This window comes from Pyricularia pennisetigena, chromosome 2 (genome assembly GCF_004337985.1).
Source record: "Pyricularia pennisetigena strain Br36 chromosome 2, whole genome shotgun sequence".
In the NCBI taxonomy this organism is placed as follows: Eukaryota; Fungi; Ascomycota; class Sordariomycetes; order Magnaporthales; family Pyriculariaceae; genus Pyricularia; species Pyricularia pennisetigena.
In genome coordinates, this window is record NC_043741.1 from 5,878,421 (window position 1) to 5,900,091 (window position 21,671).

At 51.5% G+C, this 21,671-nt stretch overlaps 6 protein-coding genes across 6 annotated transcripts; 2 read left to right on the plus strand and 4 right to left on the minus strand.

Moving 5' to 3' along the window:
* Positions 1-142: 142 nt before the first annotated feature.
* On the minus strand, positions 143-1,259 carry PpBr36_01639 (uncharacterized protein; the record flags this gene model as incomplete). The annotated part of the gene is made up of 2 exons (XM_029888823.1): positions 143-552; positions 629-1,259. 2 exons carry the CDS (start codon positions 1,257-1,259, stop codon positions 143-145), a joined length of 1,041 nt encoding a protein of 346 aa, XP_029751861.1.
* Positions 726-1,250, plus strand: PpBr36_01640 (uncharacterized protein; the record flags this gene model as incomplete). The annotated part of the gene is made up of 2 exons (XM_029888824.1): positions 726-833; positions 897-1,250. The coding sequence occupies 2 exons, from the start codon at positions 726-728 to the stop codon at positions 1,248-1,250; spliced, it is 462 nt and encodes a 153-aa protein (XP_029750897.1).
* Positions 1,260-2,129: 870 nt separating the features above from the next.
* Positions 2,130-4,808, minus strand: PpBr36_01641 (uncharacterized protein; the record flags this gene model as incomplete). The annotated part of the gene is made up of 3 exons (XM_029888825.1): positions 2,130-3,382; positions 3,500-4,500; positions 4,576-4,808. Coding segments are annotated over 3 exons (2,487 nt in total), but the record flags the coding sequence as incomplete, so codon positions are not given.
* A 2,414-nt stretch (positions 4,809-7,222) lies between these two features.
* On the minus strand, positions 7,223-8,104 carry PpBr36_01642 (uncharacterized protein; the record flags this gene model as incomplete). The annotated part of the gene is made up of 1 exon (XM_029888826.1): positions 7,223-8,104. The coding sequence occupies one exon, from the start codon at positions 8,102-8,104 to the stop codon at positions 7,223-7,225; it is 882 nt and encodes a 293-aa protein (XP_029750895.1).
* A 3,314-nt stretch (positions 8,105-11,418) lies between these two features.
* On the minus strand, positions 11,419-12,398 carry PpBr36_01643 (uncharacterized protein; the record flags this gene model as incomplete). The annotated part of the gene is made up of 3 exons (XM_029888827.1): positions 11,419-11,984; positions 12,058-12,133; positions 12,207-12,398. The coding sequence occupies 3 exons, from the start codon at positions 12,396-12,398 to the stop codon at positions 11,419-11,421; spliced, it is 834 nt and encodes a 277-aa protein (XP_029750894.1).
* Positions 12,399-17,098: 4,700 nt separating this feature from the next.
* Positions 17,099-20,554, plus strand: PpBr36_01644 (uncharacterized protein; the record flags this gene model as incomplete). The annotated part of the gene is made up of 1 exon (XM_029888828.1): positions 17,099-20,554. The coding sequence occupies one exon, from the start codon at positions 17,099-17,101 to the stop codon at positions 20,552-20,554; it is 3,456 nt and encodes a 1,151-aa protein (XP_029750900.1).
* Positions 20,555-21,671: the final 1,117 nt, after the last annotated feature.

Here is a 21,671-nt window from a genome sequence, read left to right on the forward strand (position 1 = left end):
CAAGTCTAAACCAGCTTCAAGTTTACTAAATTGTGCTTGTCGATGACATGCTTTCTCACACAGATTGATGCAAACATTGGCTCGCATCTTGCCGTTTATTTAATACAACTAACTACCAAACTAGAGCCAAACAACGCCAGCCCTAGATGTCAATCCCGTATGCCTTGACAGCAGTCCCGGACCAGATCATCTTTTGGTCTTCCTCTGACAGGCTAGCCATGCGGCAGAGGCGGTCGATAACCGCCCTCCACTTCTTCCAAGCCCCACCGCCGTCCGCCTGGTCCACGCCGACGGTGCACACGGGCCAGTCGCTAGCAAACATGAGCCTCGATGGCCCAAAGGCGGCCAGGACGACGGCGAGCCAGGGCTGGACTGCCTCAAAGATCTCCTCCACGGACCGTTGTCGTAGGGCCTCGGGCATCTCGGAGAACAGACCGCTCAGCTTCATGTAGACGCGGTCACACTTTCCCAGGGTGAACATGGCCGCACGCCATGCGATGAAGCTGGGATCGGCCTGGTTGATGATCTCTAGGTTTGGTTTGCAGAAGTGGTCTGTACAGCGCGGTTGTGTTAGCCGGTCTTTGTTATTAGTGATGAGATATTTTGTGTCGGAAGGACTTGGCCTTACTGATGATGAATTTAACTTTGTCGTCCTCGTTCGCAACACCGTCATGAGCTTGGTCGATCATGGATACGAGCTCGTCTAGCTGCTGCCTTCCCCGACGATGCTGGTCCACGCCGGCATCAAAAACAAACCCCTTTTGGCCCAGAAGCCTCATGGACTCGACAAACTCCTCCGTCAACCCCGACCCGGCCGGCTTGTCCTGCAGCAGGTAGCGGAAACCCTTGACCTTGGCCCAGGTGGCAGGGCCAGCCACCTTCTCGGCCTGCTCCAGGTACTCCTCGACCTTTGCCGCACCAAGGTTCATGGGTGCCCAGGGGACTATTCCCAGACACAGCGGCGCATCCTCTGGGCTGTGGCCCTCGCCGTCCCGAGGCTTGCCGTCAGCGATGCGAGCCAGCCACTCGACCTCCATCAACGGGAATTTCCAGTCCCGGCCTTCATCGTTGAGCCGGTCCGTCTCGAGAAAGACGAAGCCCTTCAGGTTGGAGGGGGAGCCGGTCGCTGCGCGGTACTCGGCCAGCGAGTGGCGCTTGCCGAGCGGGTTGTCCGGCGTGTACCACTTGAAGGTTTCGAGCTCGGCATCTGGGTAGAGGTGGATGTGGGAATCCACGGTGGGAAAGTCTGAGGTTATCATGTCGGGCTGGTTTTCAGGAAGCGAGGACCCCTGGAAAGTGCTGGTGTCTGTGATAGGCCAAACGCCTTGGAATTCGTATGTTTTTCAACTATCAAAAAGTTCGTCTCAAAGTTGACAACCATAAAAAAATCATGTATCTTCCCTAACTTGGGACGGTTCCCAATATTGCAATATGCTCAATTGACTTTACGCTTCACCAACTGGTCTGAAATCAAGAGTTGGCATGAAATCCGATGCAGATGAGTTGAAAGGGGCATCTTTGGGGTGTCGTCGGATCTTTGCCCGACGGGTCATGGATGAGTTGCGCCCCCCCAGTCTTCATGACTCCCCTCCCGTATGTACCAAATACGTGCCTGCCCCCCGATTGACGGGTATTATCATTCGATTGACCACCATTGGTGCTGCAGGCGGTTCAGTGTCAGAAGGAGTAACCTGTCCCAGCACGAAGCGGGGCGGTGCCTGCCAGTTTCACGTCATTGCGTTTGTACGAGCGACGATTATGGTTGAACCCCGCTCTACAATTCGACCTCGCATTATAGTGAAGGGACCTGACCCTCTTGCCAGTTTGATGGGTGCAGCGCCGATGGCGGAGTACCGACGGCACACGCGAAATGGGAACTGGGTGGAGTTGGGCTGGGTTTCAAAGCAGCCGGCCGTGGGTCTTTCTAAAATGCCCGACGGTTAAATCCTCATCCCGCAGTAGACAGATACCGTAGACGTAGCTTGGCTTCACACACAACAAGCAGGATCGCATGTTAGCTACGCTTTATTAACCAACATGTCCAACACTGATAGATTACGTATTCAAACTTGCGTTTGACTACCAACATCCTCAATATTTCATCATATCAGTCTCAACCACAACCAACTTTACGTTTCGGGCATGCCAGCGCGGACAAACCCGTCCCTCCACTTCAAGACGCATTCCTTCTTCGCCAAGGTCTTCATCCCCGCACGGGTGCTCTTCGCTGCCTCGACCCGGCTGCTTCCCTCAAACCCCTGGACATTGCCCAGCAGTAGTGCGACTGAACTGTTTTTGTACCTGGGCATGTTTGTCGACGCATCCAAGCCTGCCGACTTCCTCTCCCGCGCGTCGTGACGCGAGACCTGATGGACCGTGACGAGGAGCAGGATCGTGGCGAAAACGACCAATGTCGGCAGGTACACGAAAAATCCCCAGGACACGGTGTAAAAGGCCGCTTGCTCCATGGCGACGCCGCGGACGAAGCGACTCTGTGCTTGCTGTACGGAGTTGCCGCTGCCACCGCGACGAAGCCGCTCAGTCATGCTGCGCGCCAGTCTTCTGGACAGCATTGACGTGTCCTCCGTGGCGAGCACAGTCCTTGCCACGCCACGGGCGCCAGGGTCGAAGGAGTCGACTGGCTGCGGCTCTTCCAGGTTGGCTGTGAAAACCTCGCTGGAGAGAATCTCCCTGGCCTTCAAAAAGTCTCCGAGGCCGACCATCATCTCAACGGGCTCGAGGCCTTGTCGCCACTCTTCAGGACCCCGCGACACCTTCCCGCCGGCTTCAAAGCCCATGGTCTGATCGTCCTCGAGCGAGTTGGTCATGTTGGGCATGAAGCGCCACATAACCTGTGCTTGCCCTCTGGCGTTGTCGAAATCTGGTCCGGGAGGTCCTCGAAGTGGATAAACGACCGAGGCGCTCACAAGCATCCTGTTCTTAATTACAGAGATGTTGCCGTAGTAGTAGGCGGCGAATGACAGCGTGCACTCGGTGACCTCCCAGGACGAGTTCCGGTCGGTCTGACGCTTCCAAACTGCGTAACGCGCAAGTTGGGCGTCTCGGCTGTTCAGTTGGGTGGCGCTCACCGCGTTAAGCACTGTCGATCGAAGGTTACCTTGGTCCAAGAAGGTCTTTGTTTGAATAGTGAGGTTTCCTGGAGTTTCATAGCTGCACTGAAACTGACCATCACTACCAGGAGTAGAGCAGTCTTCGGTCGTCAGGTGAGTCACGTTGCTGCAGCTGGACCGTACGCCGAGGAACGGGTAGCTGCCCGGCCAGTTGCAGTTGGATGTAGTGCAAACATATCCCAAGCTTGTTGATGTCGAAGTGAAGACGCCATTGAGGACTGCTCCATACATGGAAGCGTCAGGGTTGACAGCTGAAAGGTGATGTCCCAGCAGGTGGTTAGTCATTAATGATGGCTAAGTGTCTTTTGAAACTCTTATCGACACGAAACAGTAAAAGAGAGAGAGAGGGANNAAAAAAAAAAACTCACTAGACTGTTGGCCCCTGACGCTTGCACCCGAGTCGTACACTGTGGCGTTGGAAAACAGAGCAACACCCTTCGATGACACACCCGACTGGCTGGTAATGTTAATTGCCTGCTGCGAGAAAGGATCGGCAAGCAGGGCAAGAATAGTAATGACGGAACCAAGGACGGCAACTGAGCTTCGAGTACTGCCGTTCCACAGCAAGGACAAGGCGCCGGCTGGCCCGCGGGTGGCGCCGTCGAAGACCTCAAGATCCACGAGTCTTCGGGGCCTCCCCTGTTCAAAATGAAGCCACTTGAGTTGTCCGATGCTATTGGCGACTGGCACAAGCAGCGCCGCCTTGGAAAGTGTTGACAGCAGCGAAACGAAGGTGTTGGGCGTCAGGATCACGGGCCACTCGTCTACCTTCCGCCCCTGGATTAGGACAAGGATAACCACGAGCCCGATGACGCACAAGAGACTAAACACTAGCGAGACGGTCTCGATGAGCCAACCGTCCTGGGTCATATAGGCCCACTTGCTGGGAGGCTCAGGCGGGGTGATGATGGTGCTGGCCGTTGAGTCGGATCGGATTGCATGAGTGGTAGGCTTGTAGTCTCCATATGCAAAAGACTGCTGATACCGGCATTGATCTTGGTTCGGCTGAAATTGGAAAGTATCCAGATTGGTTGGTGCACGACTCTCGGAGTGCTGTGCTACTGCAGTACTGTCCGCCCGGGATCTGTACTGGTTGAATTGTTGTTGTTGTTGTTGTTGTTGTTGTTGACGTTGACTGTCATGATCATCAGCTTGCTGCATCCTCCTCGCCGCCCTCTTTTCGCACACAACATACCCATTATCGAGCGAAGTTCTGGGTGAAATTTGCGGGCTGTCCCTGCGCGCAGCCGCTGACGGGCTGGGCGCCTGTATTGGCACCTGAAAATGGACGGGCTCCGGGAACCGAGAACGACTTGCATCGCGAACCAAGTCGATACTGTTTGTACGGCTCAGCGCACCCGGCTGGTCGCTGGAGAAGCACAAGACGATAACCATTAACACCTGCATATGTCAATTCTGACGATAATCAAATTGATTTACTCACATTGGAAAGACGACCGAGGCCGGGGACACCGGCGAGACTAGGTCATCTTCTTCTTTGCGGTGCGACATGGCGCTCGGATCCGAAGTCAACGGACCGCACCAGCGAGCGCACAAGTCCCATTCTCTCCCTCTAGTAAAGTCAAATTGGGGGCGTAACGCATTAAATGAGAGAAGAAAAAAAACAAAAGTGTTAAGCGGGAGGAAAATATCTGCCGGGCCAAACACGCTCAGTCCACTTTCGCTGGACCCTTTGGGGGAAGCGAGCGGGCGCCAGGGGCATTTTGATGGAGTTTTAAACAGGGTGGATATTCAAGTTCTAAAGAGACCTGACTCCGCAGAAAACGGGCTTGACTGGGGCCAATGCTGCGAACTACAGTAAGGTTTGGGACTCTGCAACAGAAATAGTGTGGGGTTGCCATATTGAGTCCATTAACCGCGTCGTGAACCCTGGCCCAGCCCGTCTTTCAAAACGAAGATCGTCCGTTCAGAGTGTCCGTGAGCCATAAGTTTTTTGCTGTGTGTTTAAAAAAAGAACGGAACACGCAAGCGGAGCGTGAGCCATTGTCTTTCTTTCTCTCTCTTGGAAGGGTGTTCCATAGAAATTGTGACCACTCGATGCCCCGGCAGGACTGGCCATGGTTTTGGAGCTCAATGGACTGTCCTTGTAAGGCTTTTTTGCTCGACCAGTTTTGATTTTTTTTTCCCCCTCTCCTTCTTTCTTTTTAGCCACCTTTGTTTAACCGGTCGATGATACAAAAGCCGTAATAGTCTAGCAGACATGTGTGTAAAGTTTCGTACCATAGCTTGATGCCACAAACGCCGCAGAGCCTTCAAAATACGCTTCACATTACCGTATGGTATTCTGACCGGTAAGCCTCACCGAGGTATACACTGTATGAAAAGTACTACATTGAGGTGTTTTTTTTTTCTTTTTCTTTTTTGCGCACCAGCCCCTTCGCGTTACAGACGAAACTGTAAACATGCGGGGAGTTCCTCTTTTTTCTTGTTTTCGGTCCGGGCCCCCGAGATCATCACCAACTTGACCAAGATGCTGCCAACCTCGTGGATTTTGTTGGCCTGGTTTGTTTTTCTTTTTTTTCTTTTTTTTCTTTCTTGGGTCGGTCCAGATTTTCTCGCTTATCTTTTCTACCTCTTTCGACCTGACTCTGGATGGCATTGCCAACACGTTGTCAGCAGACTCGCGCATATCATATCAGATGGCAGGCAGCATCGCCACTGGGGAACGGGGCGGGGGGGCAAGCATGAAGAACAAAGGAGAACAAAAGAGATGAGAAAGAAAACATAATTGGCACATACAAATAGCATATGGAACAAGTCAGTCCACAAGGATCATCCGCCCCTCGGCATACGTACTGTACTGTACTGTACTTTCCTCTTTCTTCCTTCCTCCGTCCTGCAATGGATTTGTAGTCACGTACAAATACACTACTTATGGTTATGCTCTTCTCTTAACTCTGAGGCCCACGTTCGTGGCGAGAACGACAGAGTTTGACTTTATCATGCAACGGCAAAATCACACACGTTAAAGCCGGTTTGGCTTACGCAGTCAAGAAGAGATGAAAAAGAGAGAGAAGAAAAAAAAAAAAACTTGTTTTGATGGTTTGTCAAGAAAAATTAATCCAACAAATACTATGGGTATATCATCACAAGTACCAATCAATCATCTAACCGTTGCGCAGGGGAAAAAAAAAAAAGTCAAAAGTTTGATCTGGAATACTGTGCAGCAAATCAACTATTTTGACACTTGAACCATTCATTCCCTGTCCTATTCTCCAATGTGGCAGGCCTCCCAAAGAAAGAAAATGCCCCGGAATCCTGGCTCCCGAGAGGACCACATATTACCCCCATGACAGCGTTGAGAGAGATGAAACAGTAAACTGACAAAGAACAGGAAGATAAGCGCGCTTATTATCCCCGCCAAAAGCCAGAGGTTGTCTCCTGGATACCCCTCCCACCCCGACATGCGCGCGGCAAGAGGCAAAGGCCGATCCCTCTCACAGAGAGGATCTCGGTTGCCTCGAATACAAGAAAGGTATTTTGGGGTTTGTACATTATTTGGGATCTCTCAAAAGAGATTAGATCACCAAAACAAAAACAAAAGCACAAAAAAATCGCGCGGCCTGGCATGAAGCGGCCTGGTCCGCGGGGGTCGCAGCATCGACCCAGGATGGGTTGTGGTGCAACTCGAACCAGATTTCACCAGTACAAGGCTCTCAGTGAGTTGGCGCGACTCTCCCAAGTAGCAGCCGGGGGATGAACAATTGGGCGGCAAGACACTGACCAGCAATGTGGTCCGCGGCCCGGCTCTTGGGGTCGGCAGAAGATTAAACTCATGAACCGTTGTATAAAGGGAATCGGTGAGATGCGATCCTGTAACAACAAAGTTTCGAATCAAGGAGGACCACTTTCTTTGCCACCGCCTATGCGGTTCAGGCTGGCGAACAAATAGGGCGAGTGCCCGGGGTCTCCTCCCCACTCTCGAATGAGTGGAGCGGTCTGTCTGCGGTTTCTTTTGAAGCGACAAAATTAAAAAGATAGCGCCACTATAGGGAACTTCTCTTGGCTGTCGTCATCGTCTATAGGTACAACACTTCTTGTCCTCACCCGAGGCAGCGGCATGGCAACTTCTAAGCACGGACGACCATTCCGTTGCGGCGGCTGGAGCGGCTGCTGACGTACTCGTCCTCGGAACCGGACGAGCACTCAGACTCGTTGTCGTAGCCGCAACGCGAGCCGCCGCAGTCGAGGCGGACGCGGTCGCCCTTGCGGGTGATGCCGTAGCGCTCGCACGTGCACGAGCTGCAGTCGGAGCTGGGGGTCGAGTAGCCGGACATGCTTGAGTTGGGGCTGGAGCTGTCGGAGCGGTAGTACGACGACAGGTCCGAGCCGGAGCCGACCGACGATACGGGCGAAGAGCTGCCAAAGTCGGTGACGATGTCCTCGTTGTACTCATCCTCGAAGCTGGCGTATCCGAAGCGCGAGGCGAGCTCGGCGACCTCCTCGTCGTCGTAGCTGCCATCCAGGATGTGGCGGGTGGCGTGGGGAGCCATGGGCTTGGGGGCCTTGATCTGGGAGACGGACAGGGGGCGGCCCTTGGCAACATCGCTGGAGCGCTTGGATGACGAAGAAGACGAAGACTTGGATGAGGAAGAGTGGCGGGACGAGCTCTTGGAGGAAGACGAAGACTTGGAAGACGACTTGGACGAAGAAGATGACTTGGCGACATCAAGAATGTTCAACGAGCGGCCGGTGGTGGGCTCGACGGTCGAGGCCTCACTGGGGTTGTGTGCGCAGTGGTATCCATCGATGATGTAGTAGTACCAGTAGCGCTGGCCGGACTCGAGTGTGCTACCGGGGAAGCGAAAAGTGCCCTTCCATGAGCCAGACTTGGACGAGGTCTTGTCCTTGGAAAGCGGGAGCTGGCCTTGGTAGTTGTCCCAGGAGCCGAGAAGGTGGACGGACTTGACGCCCGAAGAAACGCGGAGAGAGAAAGACAGCTGAGTCGACATTTTGACTTTGTTATTAGGAAGGAATTAAAATAAATGAAGCTGCTGATGCAAGAGTTCCTGAAATGGGAAATAAACTTGAAGATCTCAAAGTGATCGTTTGATGAGCAAGAAGGCCAGAAAATGTTTTGTAAAGATGGTGATGGCGAAGCTGCGCAGCAGGCTCCTTAGTTGGTTGTGATGTTTTTTTTTTCTTTGGTTTGTGTTGATATTATCTTGGGGTGTATTATGTGGTTGCGAAGAGCACAGCTCTTTGAAGGAGAGGGAAAAAAGATGAAAAGGGGAAAAAAAGACAAACGACAAAAAAACAAAAACTGGCCTCAATCATTCACTTGCTTGCTGAAGAAAAGAAAGGAGGAAAAAGAGAAGACAAGAAGGAGGGGCGAGGGAAGAGGTCATTATATGCGCCGGCCATATATCGAGGCCAGGCTTGGTTGGTGGTTGTACCGTACGTACCGTATCCGTACCGCTCAGTAGAATACAAACCGCTCACTTCAGTCGAGTTGCCCGGCCTGGACGACCTAGTCCCTTGGCTGGCTTGCCCGTACCTTGCATCCACATTCGATGGATCTGCGGTTCTAATGCCCCATGTCCAGAAGGTGATCTGCACGAATGGATGTTCAGGCTGACAAGCAAGGTCTGCCTGCCGGTCGACTAAACCAGACCCGAGAAAAACAAAATAAAAAACCTGCAGACACTTGATCTGTCATGATGCGTGTGGGAAAGCATGACGGGATAGTGTCGACGGTGATGGGAGCCCTGCGAAACCCTGTGCAGAAAAGCCAATGGGAAGGCGCCTAGGGGGTGGGGAACAACAGTCAATATCACAGAGGGACGAGTGCGCAGAACGTTGACTTGCTGGAGCCGGGAAATCAACGAAGCTACTGCAGGCTCGGCGGCTAAGAGATAGAGGGAGAGCTGCTGCTGTTGATGATTATTGAGGCGGGGGGAGCCACACCTCGATCGACTCCTACCGACCTGCAAGTGTGATTGTTATGGTTTGTCGTCCATTTGTGGCACCCGGCAGAGGGAAGGAGAGCAATAAAGTGATAGCAGGGAAATCGAGGGGAGGGGCAGCAACCAGACCTGACAGGCTCAACGACGTGATTTGTGGGTCTAATTAACGCGCTAGTCGGCCTCTTCAGCGCTAAACACCGGCTTCCATTGGCCAGGCACAGGCGGGGAGTTGCGCAGTCCTACAGGGGTCCTCACGGCCGTCCCTCCAATCGGACCCTTGCCTCCCTTCTTTTCTTCGGCTGCATGCGCCTTTCGTGGGCAGTGGAACATACATCACAAAATCCAATCCCAATCGTCGGATCGAATGAGAGCTTCGCAAGCCCTTTCTTCCTGCGTATGCCGGCCAGGTGTGACGGTGGCCCTCTTACTCCCCTCCTCTCTTATGCATCTCACAAATAGGAAAAAAAGTGTAAAAAAGAACTCGGCATGAACAAATAGTTGCCCCACCCGCTGAACCATCTCCCGAGGGGAAGCCTACATTTTGCTGGTCCTAGGCAGGTAATCTTGGCGTGATATATCATACTGGCTGGCTCCGTGGGATGGGTGGTATCTCGTGAGCACACCTGCAGACTATTATGCGACGTCTCCCACCATGCACAGCATAATACTGACCGTACCACGACCCAGCTGCTGATGCACCTCTAGAGTGGCGAGCTCTCTCAAGCTGCACGATGGATGGTAGGACTGCTGTTCAGGATCGGATTCTTGCACAGGCGGGATGACGGATAACAGGATCCATTTCGAAGACCGACCATTAATATTCTCTTTTGCTCATTCGACTATCAAAATGCCAGCCTTGGCTAGAGATGCGGACTTTTTAGTTGGCCCCTGATGTCAAAATTCATACATACCCAAGATACCATACATTGCGTACAAACCTAACATACCTAGTTAGACAGATATCTGCCGGCCTACTTTTCCAACAATTAGCAATAACTTCGGATGTCTGTGCTCATTTTTTTGCCGCGATATACGAGCTACCCACCGAGCTACCTACCCAGAAAGAACTGGACTGGTCGAGTGGACTTACTGACTAGCCTAGTGCATACCTACGTTGAGCTACTGCATGCTGGTCAAGCTGCATTAGCTCCGGCGGGTAACTGCTGGTCCATCACATCGATATAGAATAAGCCACATCCAAAGACCGAGAGCAAAATATGTATTCGTTCAGCCGTCTGTATAGCGCCCCCATCCGTGAGATCTCCTCATGCATGCAGTCATTATACTTTTTGACTGCATCCTGTATGATATTGAACACTGTTCCTGTTCTTCGGAGGTTCCTTGTCCTCTATCGCCTCGTCAGGTACCCATGTGATCGTTGTGTATCCTCATTAGTCCATCTGCTCTTTCTTGGCTAAACTTTATCTACTGTACTCGTTTACCGCCAGAAACTATCACGTATAAACATACTTTCACAGAGTAAACGGCAAGTGGCGACTGGCCATGGAATACGTAGACTACAGTAGACTAGAGTCTGGGCAATTTCCACAATAATGGCACCCTTTGCAAGATACTTCTAAATAGCCGCGGTATCTGCACACATCCCTGCCTGCTTTTGTCTTTCTTTCTGCTCCGCAAGCCGATATAAGGCCGTTCTCCGGAGCTTTTGTCGCCAGATATCCACTATTTACCTGTCAACGCATCTCCGTTTGCGCTTAAGACTCCTACTAGGGCCCCGTACCGTGCTTTAAGTTGCCACATACCCAAGATACAGACAGGTACGTGTAGTACATTTCAGTACAGTGACAATCACTAGAGAAATATCGCCTTGGCCATTGTACCGTCATGTCACAATATGTATGCACGACGATAGCATGGCAAACGTTAACCCTTCAGCATTGGCGCCTTTTAGCTTTTGGAGAAAGTGAGAGAACTCAATTTGTCCTCGGGGACCATGTATCTACTCTCAACTATCTTCTTTTGTTGCGGGTAATCTTTCCCTCGTCACATTTTCCTTTACTGTCCGGTGACATGGTTCCAAAAAAGCCAGAATGCAAATGCGACTCTCAATTATCGATCAAAACCATCGCCTGAGAAATGACCATCCGCCATCTGCTTCTCAAGTCCATCATCGCAGCCTAAAAGAACTGCGTCTCTGGCTTTGTTGAACTAGTGGAAATCATAGAGATAACACCCTCTGCCCTCCAACTTGGAATGAAAAGAAGAGATTTGGAAAATGACGAATGAAGCTCATCTGCATAAATTCCTCCCCTTGCATAGGTCAACTCGCATCATGTAATTCAGATGAGGTCTCACGCCAAAATAGCCGAGGAGCCTAAACTGAAGACGAGGCCGTATTATCAAAGGAGATAGACAGCTGCGAGGCCGACGATGGCCATAGCTACACCAGCTTGCTCGACGACTGGAGCACCCCCAGTTGGGACCATTGGAGGTTCAGTTCCCTGAGGAGGGGATGTAGCGATGGGAGGTGGCGTGTTGCCCGGACCGGTGGCTGTACCTGTCGGGACTCCGCCGCCTGGAACACTAGCCGTTGGTGCAGTCGGTATGACCGTAGGCTCAACTGGGGGCAGACCGGAACCGGCGGGTGGAGGGATCGGAGGCTGTCCAGGAACAGGAGTAGCCGGAACATCAGGTTGACCAGGAATTGAGGTAGCTGGGATGTCAGGCTGACCAGGAGCAACGGGAGGTGCATCGGTGGGAACACCAGGGATTCCAGGAGCAGTGGGTTCGCCTGGATTACCCGGAGTCGTAACTTGAGGCTCTCCAGGTGCAAGCGGAGTGGTAGCGACACCTGGGGGGCAAGGCGTGGCAGCTCCGGATGGAGTCTTGGTGGTCGAAGGTGTACACTGCTGGGTAGGCAGAACAAATGTATTGGTTCCGCAGTAGGCCACACAGTTCTTCTCACCTGTTTGAAAATATCCATGTGTAAGAGGATGTTCCATTCATTGGATTTCTATATGGCCGGGGATCAAACTCACAGGCAGCGTCTCCGCTGTTGGGGGAAGTCTGCCAGCAAGTGCCGGGGGCTTCAAGAGGGAATTTGGCGGCGAGAATCTGTATATTGTCAGAAGGGCCCGACGAACAAGCCAATAGTTCACATGCATAACAATATGATGCAGATACTTACATCACAGCAAGACGACACCTGGGCAACTCCCTTGTCGTCACACTTGACAATGTAGTCGGTTGCAAGAGAATCGCCAAGGCAGAACGATCCACCAGGCTTGAGGCATGCCACGGTGCCGTTTCCCCAGGAGGTTATCTGGCCATTGACCAGTGTCAACACTGCCAGTGAGGTGAGGGTGGTTGGGATCTTCATTGAGGGCGAAGACTTGGTGGTTCTGGACGATGAGGTAGGTATTAATGAAGGATTCGGTTTGGTGATCTCTACCAAAAGCACTTCTCAAAAGAAAATAAGTGAAGGTATCGTTGAATGGTTGCAGAGAGAAAATTTCGAAACGAGGAATGCACTGCCCAGACTGGAGCCGCAGCTGTATGGTTTAAATGCTCTTTGAAGTAGGTGAAAAGATATGGAAGTGAAAGATCCCAGAAAACGAGCCGAGAGATGATGTCAAAGATGGTAGCCGACAGTTGGCTTGTGTCCACGAAGGGGAAAAAGGATTAGGAGGACGGACAGAGAAAAATTTTCGACTTGTTTGCTGCGGGATCGGATTTGGTGACGTTGACGTTCTTGCTTGGCTGTCGAGCTGGGAAGGAACATTCAGAACTAGCTGAGCAGTTACCCTCCCGGCAGAGATGTTCCTACGGGCAGGTAGAATCTGACGGTATGGTGAGAGGGAATTGAGATTCCCACTCGTACACTTCCAACGCACTATCTAATGATCTAGCTGGCCTTTCTGTCTACTAAGCCAGTAAGGAATATACGCTTGGTTTGCTTGTCCCCCTGAACGGTACCTAGATACATCCCTTTCGTAACTGGATACTATCCCCCTCTGTAGGCTCCGTTTGAGGCTCTGTATGGAACAGGTCGTTTGTTGGTTTACCACGACGCTATGGTGGACAAGTCTGGGGATCTTACACATGTGCTAACCACAAGGGTTCTTGTGGAAAATTGAAACCTTAACACAAATGTTGTCCAACGCAGCAAAACAAGTAACTTAGAGTTGACTAACCGCACCTCACCTTTCCCATACTGTAACTACCTAATACCTTACCTACATAACTGCTTGACTTGGGTATTTTTTATTTAATCTCCTTGCTAGCATATGTACAAGTTCCCTGCTCATCAAATGGATAGGCAGATAGGTACATATCTATACATGATGCTCCAGCCGCTACTTCATCGGCAATTAAGACCAAAAGAGACACCTGGGTGCTTCAGAGACGATCTCGCACTGACAGAGCTATCTGTAGCAGCCAACACTGGATTATCCAAGCCTATGCTTGTACAACTGACTTGCTGCTAGCCAGATACCAGTTGACGATGTCGTCCTATTGCAGGATTGGATGTTCATCATCGTCCACCGTCCTGGCACACATGTACAACGTTAACGCAGCCTTGAGCTGGCCTGGGTTGCCCAAAGTTCTGTATTAGTCGCTTATCCGCATGACCCAGAACCGATTTCCCATTTCGATAACTACAAATGTATCTTAGGTAGGCGCCGTTGTCCACGAACAGCTCTCGTATGTAGGAAGCGTGCACACGTTACCGCTTTACTGGCGTTCTTTTACCAAAGTATCCAGGCAGCCAGCCGTATTTAGTTTTTAGCTATGCCAGATGACTATCAATATCCAAGTTCACAGCTGCTTGCTTGTGTTTTGTGCCATCTCAAGTAGCCTATTACCTGGCCTATTACATGCATGGTCAGTGGTGGATGCTCGTCAAAATCTTCCTCTTATGTTCGTGGACTGTTCGCCGTCTTGCGAGATTGTAAAGAAAAGTTACGCTCTTGTATGCATAAATATTCCACACAACTTCAGACAAATGCCATAATAATAACATATACGGTAAACTTGGATGTTGTGATATGGAAAATACCGAAATAATAGTACTAAATGGGGAGATGTGTCAAGTAGATGAGAACTAAATGACCGGAATAGTTCATGAGGCTCGCTTTTGTAATTTGTACGGTTCCCGTAGCCTTGGATACACAGCAATGAATGTGTTACAGTATATCGAGGATATGACAAACACCAAGCCGTCCAGTAGTAACAATGAAGTTGTTGCAGCCTATATTTACCGAAGTCACTGGCATTAGTCATTGACGGGAGCTTTCGTCTTTTGGCTGTGTTGTCTAGTGCAAGAGAAATGTAATGGTTAACACTCAATGACAAGCCCTTACTACCAATTCTTCTCCGCAATTGAGTAGACAAACCCCATTTCATGTAAAAGAGAGAAAAGGCCCCACTCAAAGGCAGGGTGGCTGGCAGAGTGGACCGAGCACTTTAAATCCCTGCACATACTGACGTTGATGTCGAAATTTTGAGCAAAAGCCAGAACCGAATAATTCAAGTTGTAGTTTTACCTACAGAACCTAACTGGGAAACTATAATAACTTACCACTCAACCTAAGGAACAGGACATCCCCCTATTGAGCAGCGTTAACTTGAATACTTCTTGGCTGCATCGCGCTTCTCGGGCCTACCTCCCCATAAGCAAAACTTGGAAGAAAGCGAGTTGCAGCCATCCTATTCGCCCTCCCCTATATGCAGACAAATAAAGACCGCATGCAAACAGGAGGGGGGTCAAGCGAACCTTTATGCCTCTTTTTCTCCTCGCGACCTGATTTGCTCCAACGATATGCATGTCCTGCGCGACTTTTTTTTCCCCCCCTTCTTTAGTCTGTTCTGTTTCTTCCTCCATCCTTTCATCGCTGTAAAGGTAGGGCAGTAAGAGGAAACGCAAATAGGGACCCTGGCAGTTCGTGTCCTCTACTTGGTGGCTTGTTTCTCGGGTTTGCCCTAAAAATTTCATGCCCTATCTGCAGGGACTTGTCTGGTCTGGTCTGGTCTAGGTCGCTCGTCACAAGGTAGGGATGAATATTACCATATTAACTAACACAAACCAACCAGCCGAATTACAAAGCTTGCACCGGTTTGCAGTTGCATATTGGCTGATAGCGGCAGGGTATCGGCGTCGTTGAGAGATCATCCCTTGCGCAATTGGTTCAACTTGACAAGATTAGTGCTGCAGCTTGTACTTTGACCATTGAGCGCCCAGGGACTCCCGGCCGATCAATTAATTAGACATGCAGGTGCTGCTGTGGTGCTATTTTTGGTGGCTATTTTTCTTCTGGACCAGCTGCGGCGAATTTGTATATGTCGCTGAATCTTTCTTTGCAAATTTCATAAGAGAAGAACATGGATTCCGTACTTCTCCTTTGCTTTTCTAGCTACCTGTGTGTCTGATTCTGTTCAAGGACCTCGCGACTGAAAACCAGCCGTGTAACAACGTTCCACATCAGGTCAAACAAAGTAAACCAAACATCACTAGATAAAACCAAGTCTTATCTACGCCGTGGTTCTAGACCTAGTCTGGTTCTAGCTCGAATCCTAATAGCACGTGAGGTCGGCATCTGTAATAAGAATCTAATGGGAACTAATACCCTAGTATGGCTCGTGTTTTTGACACAAGCGTCGCATACTGCAGGGCAGAGGTCACAGGCTCTCAAGAAAGAGAACGGATGAATGAATGTGCACAGGATCCAGGTGTGACGCCTTAATCCGGGGCATACCTTACACAACTTATGTAACAAGGCATCTCACCTTACGTGTATTGTGCGTATTCGTGAGGTGATTGATAGTCACTTTGTTTTTCACCTGGTCCTGACCTTAGTTAGGTACGTAGGAAGGCAAGGCAAGGTAAAAAGGTATCTAACCTAAGGCACTTTAGCCTCTCAGAAACTGGATGGGCGTGGGTCTTGCCCTGCTCGCTTGCCTGGTTAGGAACCCACCGTAGTTCTTTCTCCAACCGCCACCAACCAGCCTCTTGCAAGCGGAGCTTGCCTGGACCCAATAATCAATAGGGCAAAAAGAATGTCAAATCCCCACACTGCAGCCACTTCGCGACGGGCTGTGGGTAGGACAGGACATTCCCCCTCTGGCGTGCGGGAGCTACGTATTGTATTCCAAGTTCTTCTTCAGCCCGCATGAAACACTCTTCGTGGCAGACCTTTGCGATTGGGTTTGTGTCGTTGACCTGATTACAGCACATTTATCGATTTAATTTTTATTATTATTGTTATCGTTCTACTTTCTTTTTTTTTTTTATATTCCTTCTTAGTGGCGACTGGAACATATTGGTTTGCTTCTTTTGCATCGTAGGGATGTGCCGGCAGTGACTATTGGACGGAACAAGTGCGGGAATCCTCGGTCTGATGTTCACGACGCGCGATTGATTGGCGATCGACTTCGACGACTTCGAGCTGAAGGACACGACACAGCTCGACAACCAGTACCAAGGAATCGCCTTGTATGCGCCACTACGTACTGCATCGCGTCGAAGCTTGGGATATTTGGACGCAGGGAACAGCTCGCGCATTTATCGGCTTGTGCGCGATCCATGGCGGCGTCGGTTGCCCTGAGACAAAGAATTACAGTGGACAGGCACCTCGAGTAGAGTCATCCGCCGCCTGCTTGTCTCAAATGGAGGCGTGAGGACCATCAGTCCCTCCTGTTTTCCGTCCCAAGCCCAGGCCAGACCATGTTTAATTGTCAAGTCGAGTCGACTCAACCGGAAACATTTGCATTTGTTCATCACGTTGCTCTGACCAGTATTTCACCTCCCTCAGCCGCTGAATTTGAACAGGCCGACGACGTTTTGTGTACGTCACTACCTTCCTTCTCAGCGCAGTTTGGAGGCAGTTGGAAACCTATGTATATTGCGGACTTGTACATCGCTTTGTTCGTCGTCATGCAACGACCTGACCATCGGTGAAGACTTGCGACCAGCGATATTACGAAACAGCGCGTGTGCGCCACGATCGACTGTAACCTAGTACCAGCGCGCGCGATATTTTCTTTGGTTTATCGAGCGGTAGCGGCGCTTCAGAAACTCACATGCAGGAGCGTGCCGATTCAGACCCGCCGCCGGCAAGCTCGTCGGCGGCGCAGGATGTCCTTGGAAAGCTGCGGTCAACATCCACGGGCCAGCCGCTGCTGTTCAAGAAACGCAAGATTTTACCTCACCCGAAACCGAACGATTATACTACATGGAGAAGCGCTTCTGTAGGTGCTGCTCCTAAGCACAACAAGATGGTATTTGAAGCCGGACAATATGGAATGACTTCTGGCATACGGTCTCCAACCTTGAATCATCTCTCGAACCATGCACCTAGGCAGCATCAGCCTGTCCGGAAAGGAAGCGGACCCGACTTGCCCCCTACCCCGCCGGCGCATTCGCGCAACTCCTCCTCTAATCACTCGGTCATGCCGCCGAGCCCACCCTTCGTTGATACGCCTGACACCAGTGCCGAAGATGTGCGAAAGTCGATTTCGTCCAGCGCTAGCCCTCCCCGAACTCCCAGGACACCAACGAACCAAAGAAGCCCGCCAACTCCAGATGTGACTCCTCCACAGGTTTATGTCGAGAAGCGACCGCGTCTGAATCGACCGCCCGTATGCGATCGCCTACCTTCCAAGGCCACCACCGTGGCTTCTCAAACCGAGTCGTTCAGGACTGCTCCGGAAGTTCCATACTCATCCGAAGGGGAGGACAGCACTCCGGCGCTTAGGCCCATGGTCTCGTCCGTACGCACCTCTTCCCAAAGTACCGTCCGTCAAACCAACGACGATGGATCGAAGAACACAAAGAAACCGCGGACGATCGGGCTGGGCCTCGGCTTGGAGTCCAGCCCTGTTACGAGCCCTGAACCCAGTCCCCTAACTCCTGGCTCAAAAACATCGGATCAGTTTTTAAACTTCGACGGCGAGTGGGGGCCCGATCAGCGATGGGATCCAGACGTGAACCGATCCGTCGCAGCTCGGAAGCATGAATCACCTCGCGGAACGAGCGGCCAAGAGGTAGTAGAAGATAATACTGTGGCTGCCACAGCTGCTACGGAGGCACTTCGCGCCATGCATCTCCCCCAAGCCGCTATGGCTCTACCCTCACCACAGGCAATTCCTCGGGAGAGGGAAAGACGCCGGACCCTCCAAGATGAACCCGCTTTCAGGCATCGATCATGCCCATCGCCGCCTGACCTTGAACCGTCCCCAGAACTCATTGCTTCAAAGGTCACATTGACAAGACCTGAGATAAAGCAGCGCAGAATATCGACAGCTTCTTCCAAGTCTACTACTTCAAATAGGACCACCGAGGCGTCATTGACCGACGCCACGTCTCGACGGCCGAGGACATTGCGTCACGTCAGAAAACTGGACGGGCTCCGCAATTCGAAGCAGGATCTTTCTTCGCCAAAGCAAGAGCACAAATCAGCTCAAGTGGAAGATGATACGGTCAAACGGCCTCCTCTGAGTGGGAGGCTTTCGGAATCGCGTCATCACAGCTATGCCTCGGTCAGCACTGCAAACTCCATCTCAAGTCGGAAAGCACGCAGAGAGGTTATCAAGAATGGAGGCATCCCGGTGGTAGTGATACCGCAACGTCGATCCTCAATCAAGTCAGCTAGCGAAACGCCGTCACTGCGGTCAGCTAAAAGTAGTACAAGATCGAGACGTAGCCATAGTGTTGGCTCATCTTCGCGATATCCTCCGTTGACACAGCTTTCAAACGGCAAAGATCTCACCTCATACTTCGACCCGGTCCCTCGTCGGGGCAGGAGCCGATCCCAGACGGGCGGTTCGGAGCCTGGAGACCAGCGCACCATGGACTTCCCTCCCATTGTGCCCAGGCGCACGTCGTCACTTTCTGCTCCGACAAGTAGGAACACATCCAGGGCGGGCTCATTGACTGCCGACAGCCTGGGACAGCTTGAGAAAGTAACGAGCCAACAGCTCGATACAAGGTCCAGAGTCCAAGCAGCGCCGCGGCCCCAATCGCAAAAGTCATACGACTCGAGGCAGGATCTGCCTTCTCGCCAGAAAGAGCGCCTTGCCGAGGAACGTAGCGAGCCTGTATCATCTGCAGATTCCATAAAGTCACCACGACAACACTCGGTGCATAAGCTCAGCGTTGATCATCACGGGGATCCATTGTTTGGCCGACGGTTGGCTGCCCAGCAGACACCGTTTTCACAGTATTCGGTGGAAACCAATGCGACGTCTCACGCAGAGGTGTCTGAGGCTCAAGCCGTTAGTCTGTATGCTCATCAAAACACATCTGTGCTGATGGTGGATCACTCGGCAAGGCCAAGTGAAAGTTCAAACAGCTCTCTTGCCCCTAGATTGGAACGTCCCATCATCAAGACGATCGACACAGACGCACGCACCGGACCGGTGACACCTCCACAGCCGACATTCTCCCTGGATGATGTAGATTCGCCTCTACAAAACCCGCGGGCTCCCCCAAAGCCTCCTAGCACGCGGGTCGTACCTCCAGCTATCGCTTTCATCCCAGCAACTCCATCAGGGTTGACGCCAGCACAGGAAAAGGAAATGCAGCTCGGAAATTTCTACGAAGAGGTTTCACAGCGTCCACCCATGCCTAGGCGTATGTCGACTGTGGTACGCAGGGCTCTGGGTCGGCGCGAGAGTTATCACGAGCCATCGGCATCTGCAGCCCCCAAGAACTCGGGCGGAATTTTATCGCGCACACTGTCGCTCACAAGACGCTCGAGCCTTCGCGGCCAACGACCGGACGATGGAGATAGGGAGGGTGTCAAAGGGGATAGGAGACACACGGTCTCAGCATACGGGGGTCCCGATGATGAACTGGCAGATCCAACCAGATTGCATCCTCTTTGGCGACCAGCGTACGCCGATGACGAGTCCGATCACAGCAGTGACGAGGAGTATGACGATGAAGACGACAATCACCACTACGACAGGCGGGAGGCACGGCCACGTCGAACCTTGTCAGAGCGAATGAGACGCACATTTGCCATTCTGCCAAATCGCGAAGACTATTACGGATCTGAAGACCCATATGTCCAGCCCAGGTCTCCCATTCGTCGCACCGTGCACCGCAGCAACAGCGGCAACCTACGTGTGGTCAAGAACCGCGCTAGCCTCGAGTCGATCTCCCGGCCACCCATTAGCTACATGGGGAGACCCTACACGGCGCCGGGTCAGGGCCGAGGAGGTGACAAGGGACGAGGCCGACTTTGGAGGTCTCTATCTCAGCGACGCTCAGAGGCTCCTGTAGTTGGTGGTGGCGGAGGTAGAGGCTCGCTGCCCAGGCGACGTCTATCCCTTCGCGGCACGGCGCTCGACCCGTCTGGAGGGCTTGGCTTGCTGCAAGACCTGCCGCGCCGGCTAAGCGAACGCAGGCGCGAAAAGAGGAGTCAAGAGTTGCGTCGAACCATTAGTGGGCCGCGCGAGGTGCGCGATGGCGTCGGCGAGGTTATCAGGCGGAGGAGCGATCACCGCGGCACCCACCCCACATACAATGCGTAGTGATTCTATTTGACTTGGAAACACGGGCATGACATATTGCCCATCCCTCACGGATGGGATACTAATACAACAAAGTCAAACACGAAAATACTTTTATGTATGAGCATAATTCTCACGTTTGCCCGCGAAGGCGGGTTTTCGATTTTCTTTTTTCACAATTCGCTGTTTTTATTGTTCAGCAACACGACCGCAAGGAACCGTTCTTAGGGCATTGTACACACGAACAAACGATATCCACACGACGATTTTGATATTTGAAAGGAGGGATGGGCTTTTTGTTCATGGTATATACGACGATATGATGTGTTTCTTTGCATTTTGGTTGCTCTTGCTTTCTCTTTTCCGTTGTCAATAATTGGACGAAATTGGGGGGACGATACGTGTTTAGCCTTTCTCACATTACGGCGACACATGACCGTTCTGCTTGTCGGTTCGAAAGCGAGCCCTCTGGCTTTTCGCTTGCTCTCCTTCAGCCTTCCCCCTATACTGAAAACCCGTCTTCCGTCGCCGCTGGCGAAAGGGAAAGATGGGCAGGACGGATTTTGGTTTTTTTCACGGCGTTATCTTTTTTTTTTTTTTCTTCTTTTATTTGGCAATGGCTGGCTATATACTCAGGCTTTAGATTAGCTCCGCGTTTGATGACTGCTACGAATTATCACGACTACAACCTCTTTGTCTGATCGAGTGTGCCTCTTTGCCTGGTTTTGAGTTGCGTTTTTGTGGGCGGTCTAGAGGGCGCCACAGCAGAAGCATGCGGCTTTCAAGCTCTTGAAACCATCTACCGCGCAACACGATGGGCAAAGAATTCATGGCTCTTGACATTGAAAGAAAATCAACTTTTTTTTTTCTCACTCTCTTTAACCTTGCTGCCTTGAAGTGCAAACAGGTGGATTAAAGTACATGGATGACTCCCATTAACGAGGCCAAAAGTCGTAAAACAAACAATATTCCGTTGACGCCTTTAACTCCCTTGAAAGTGATATATGGCTATGTGAGAAAAAGACGTGTATCTCTTTTAAGCGTAGGCCAACGGGCGAAAACGTTCCTATCCAGATCCTCTTCTTCAAAAAGAAGACCAAGATTGTACTTGCGGCCGTGTCGGCTTGGAAGAACCAAC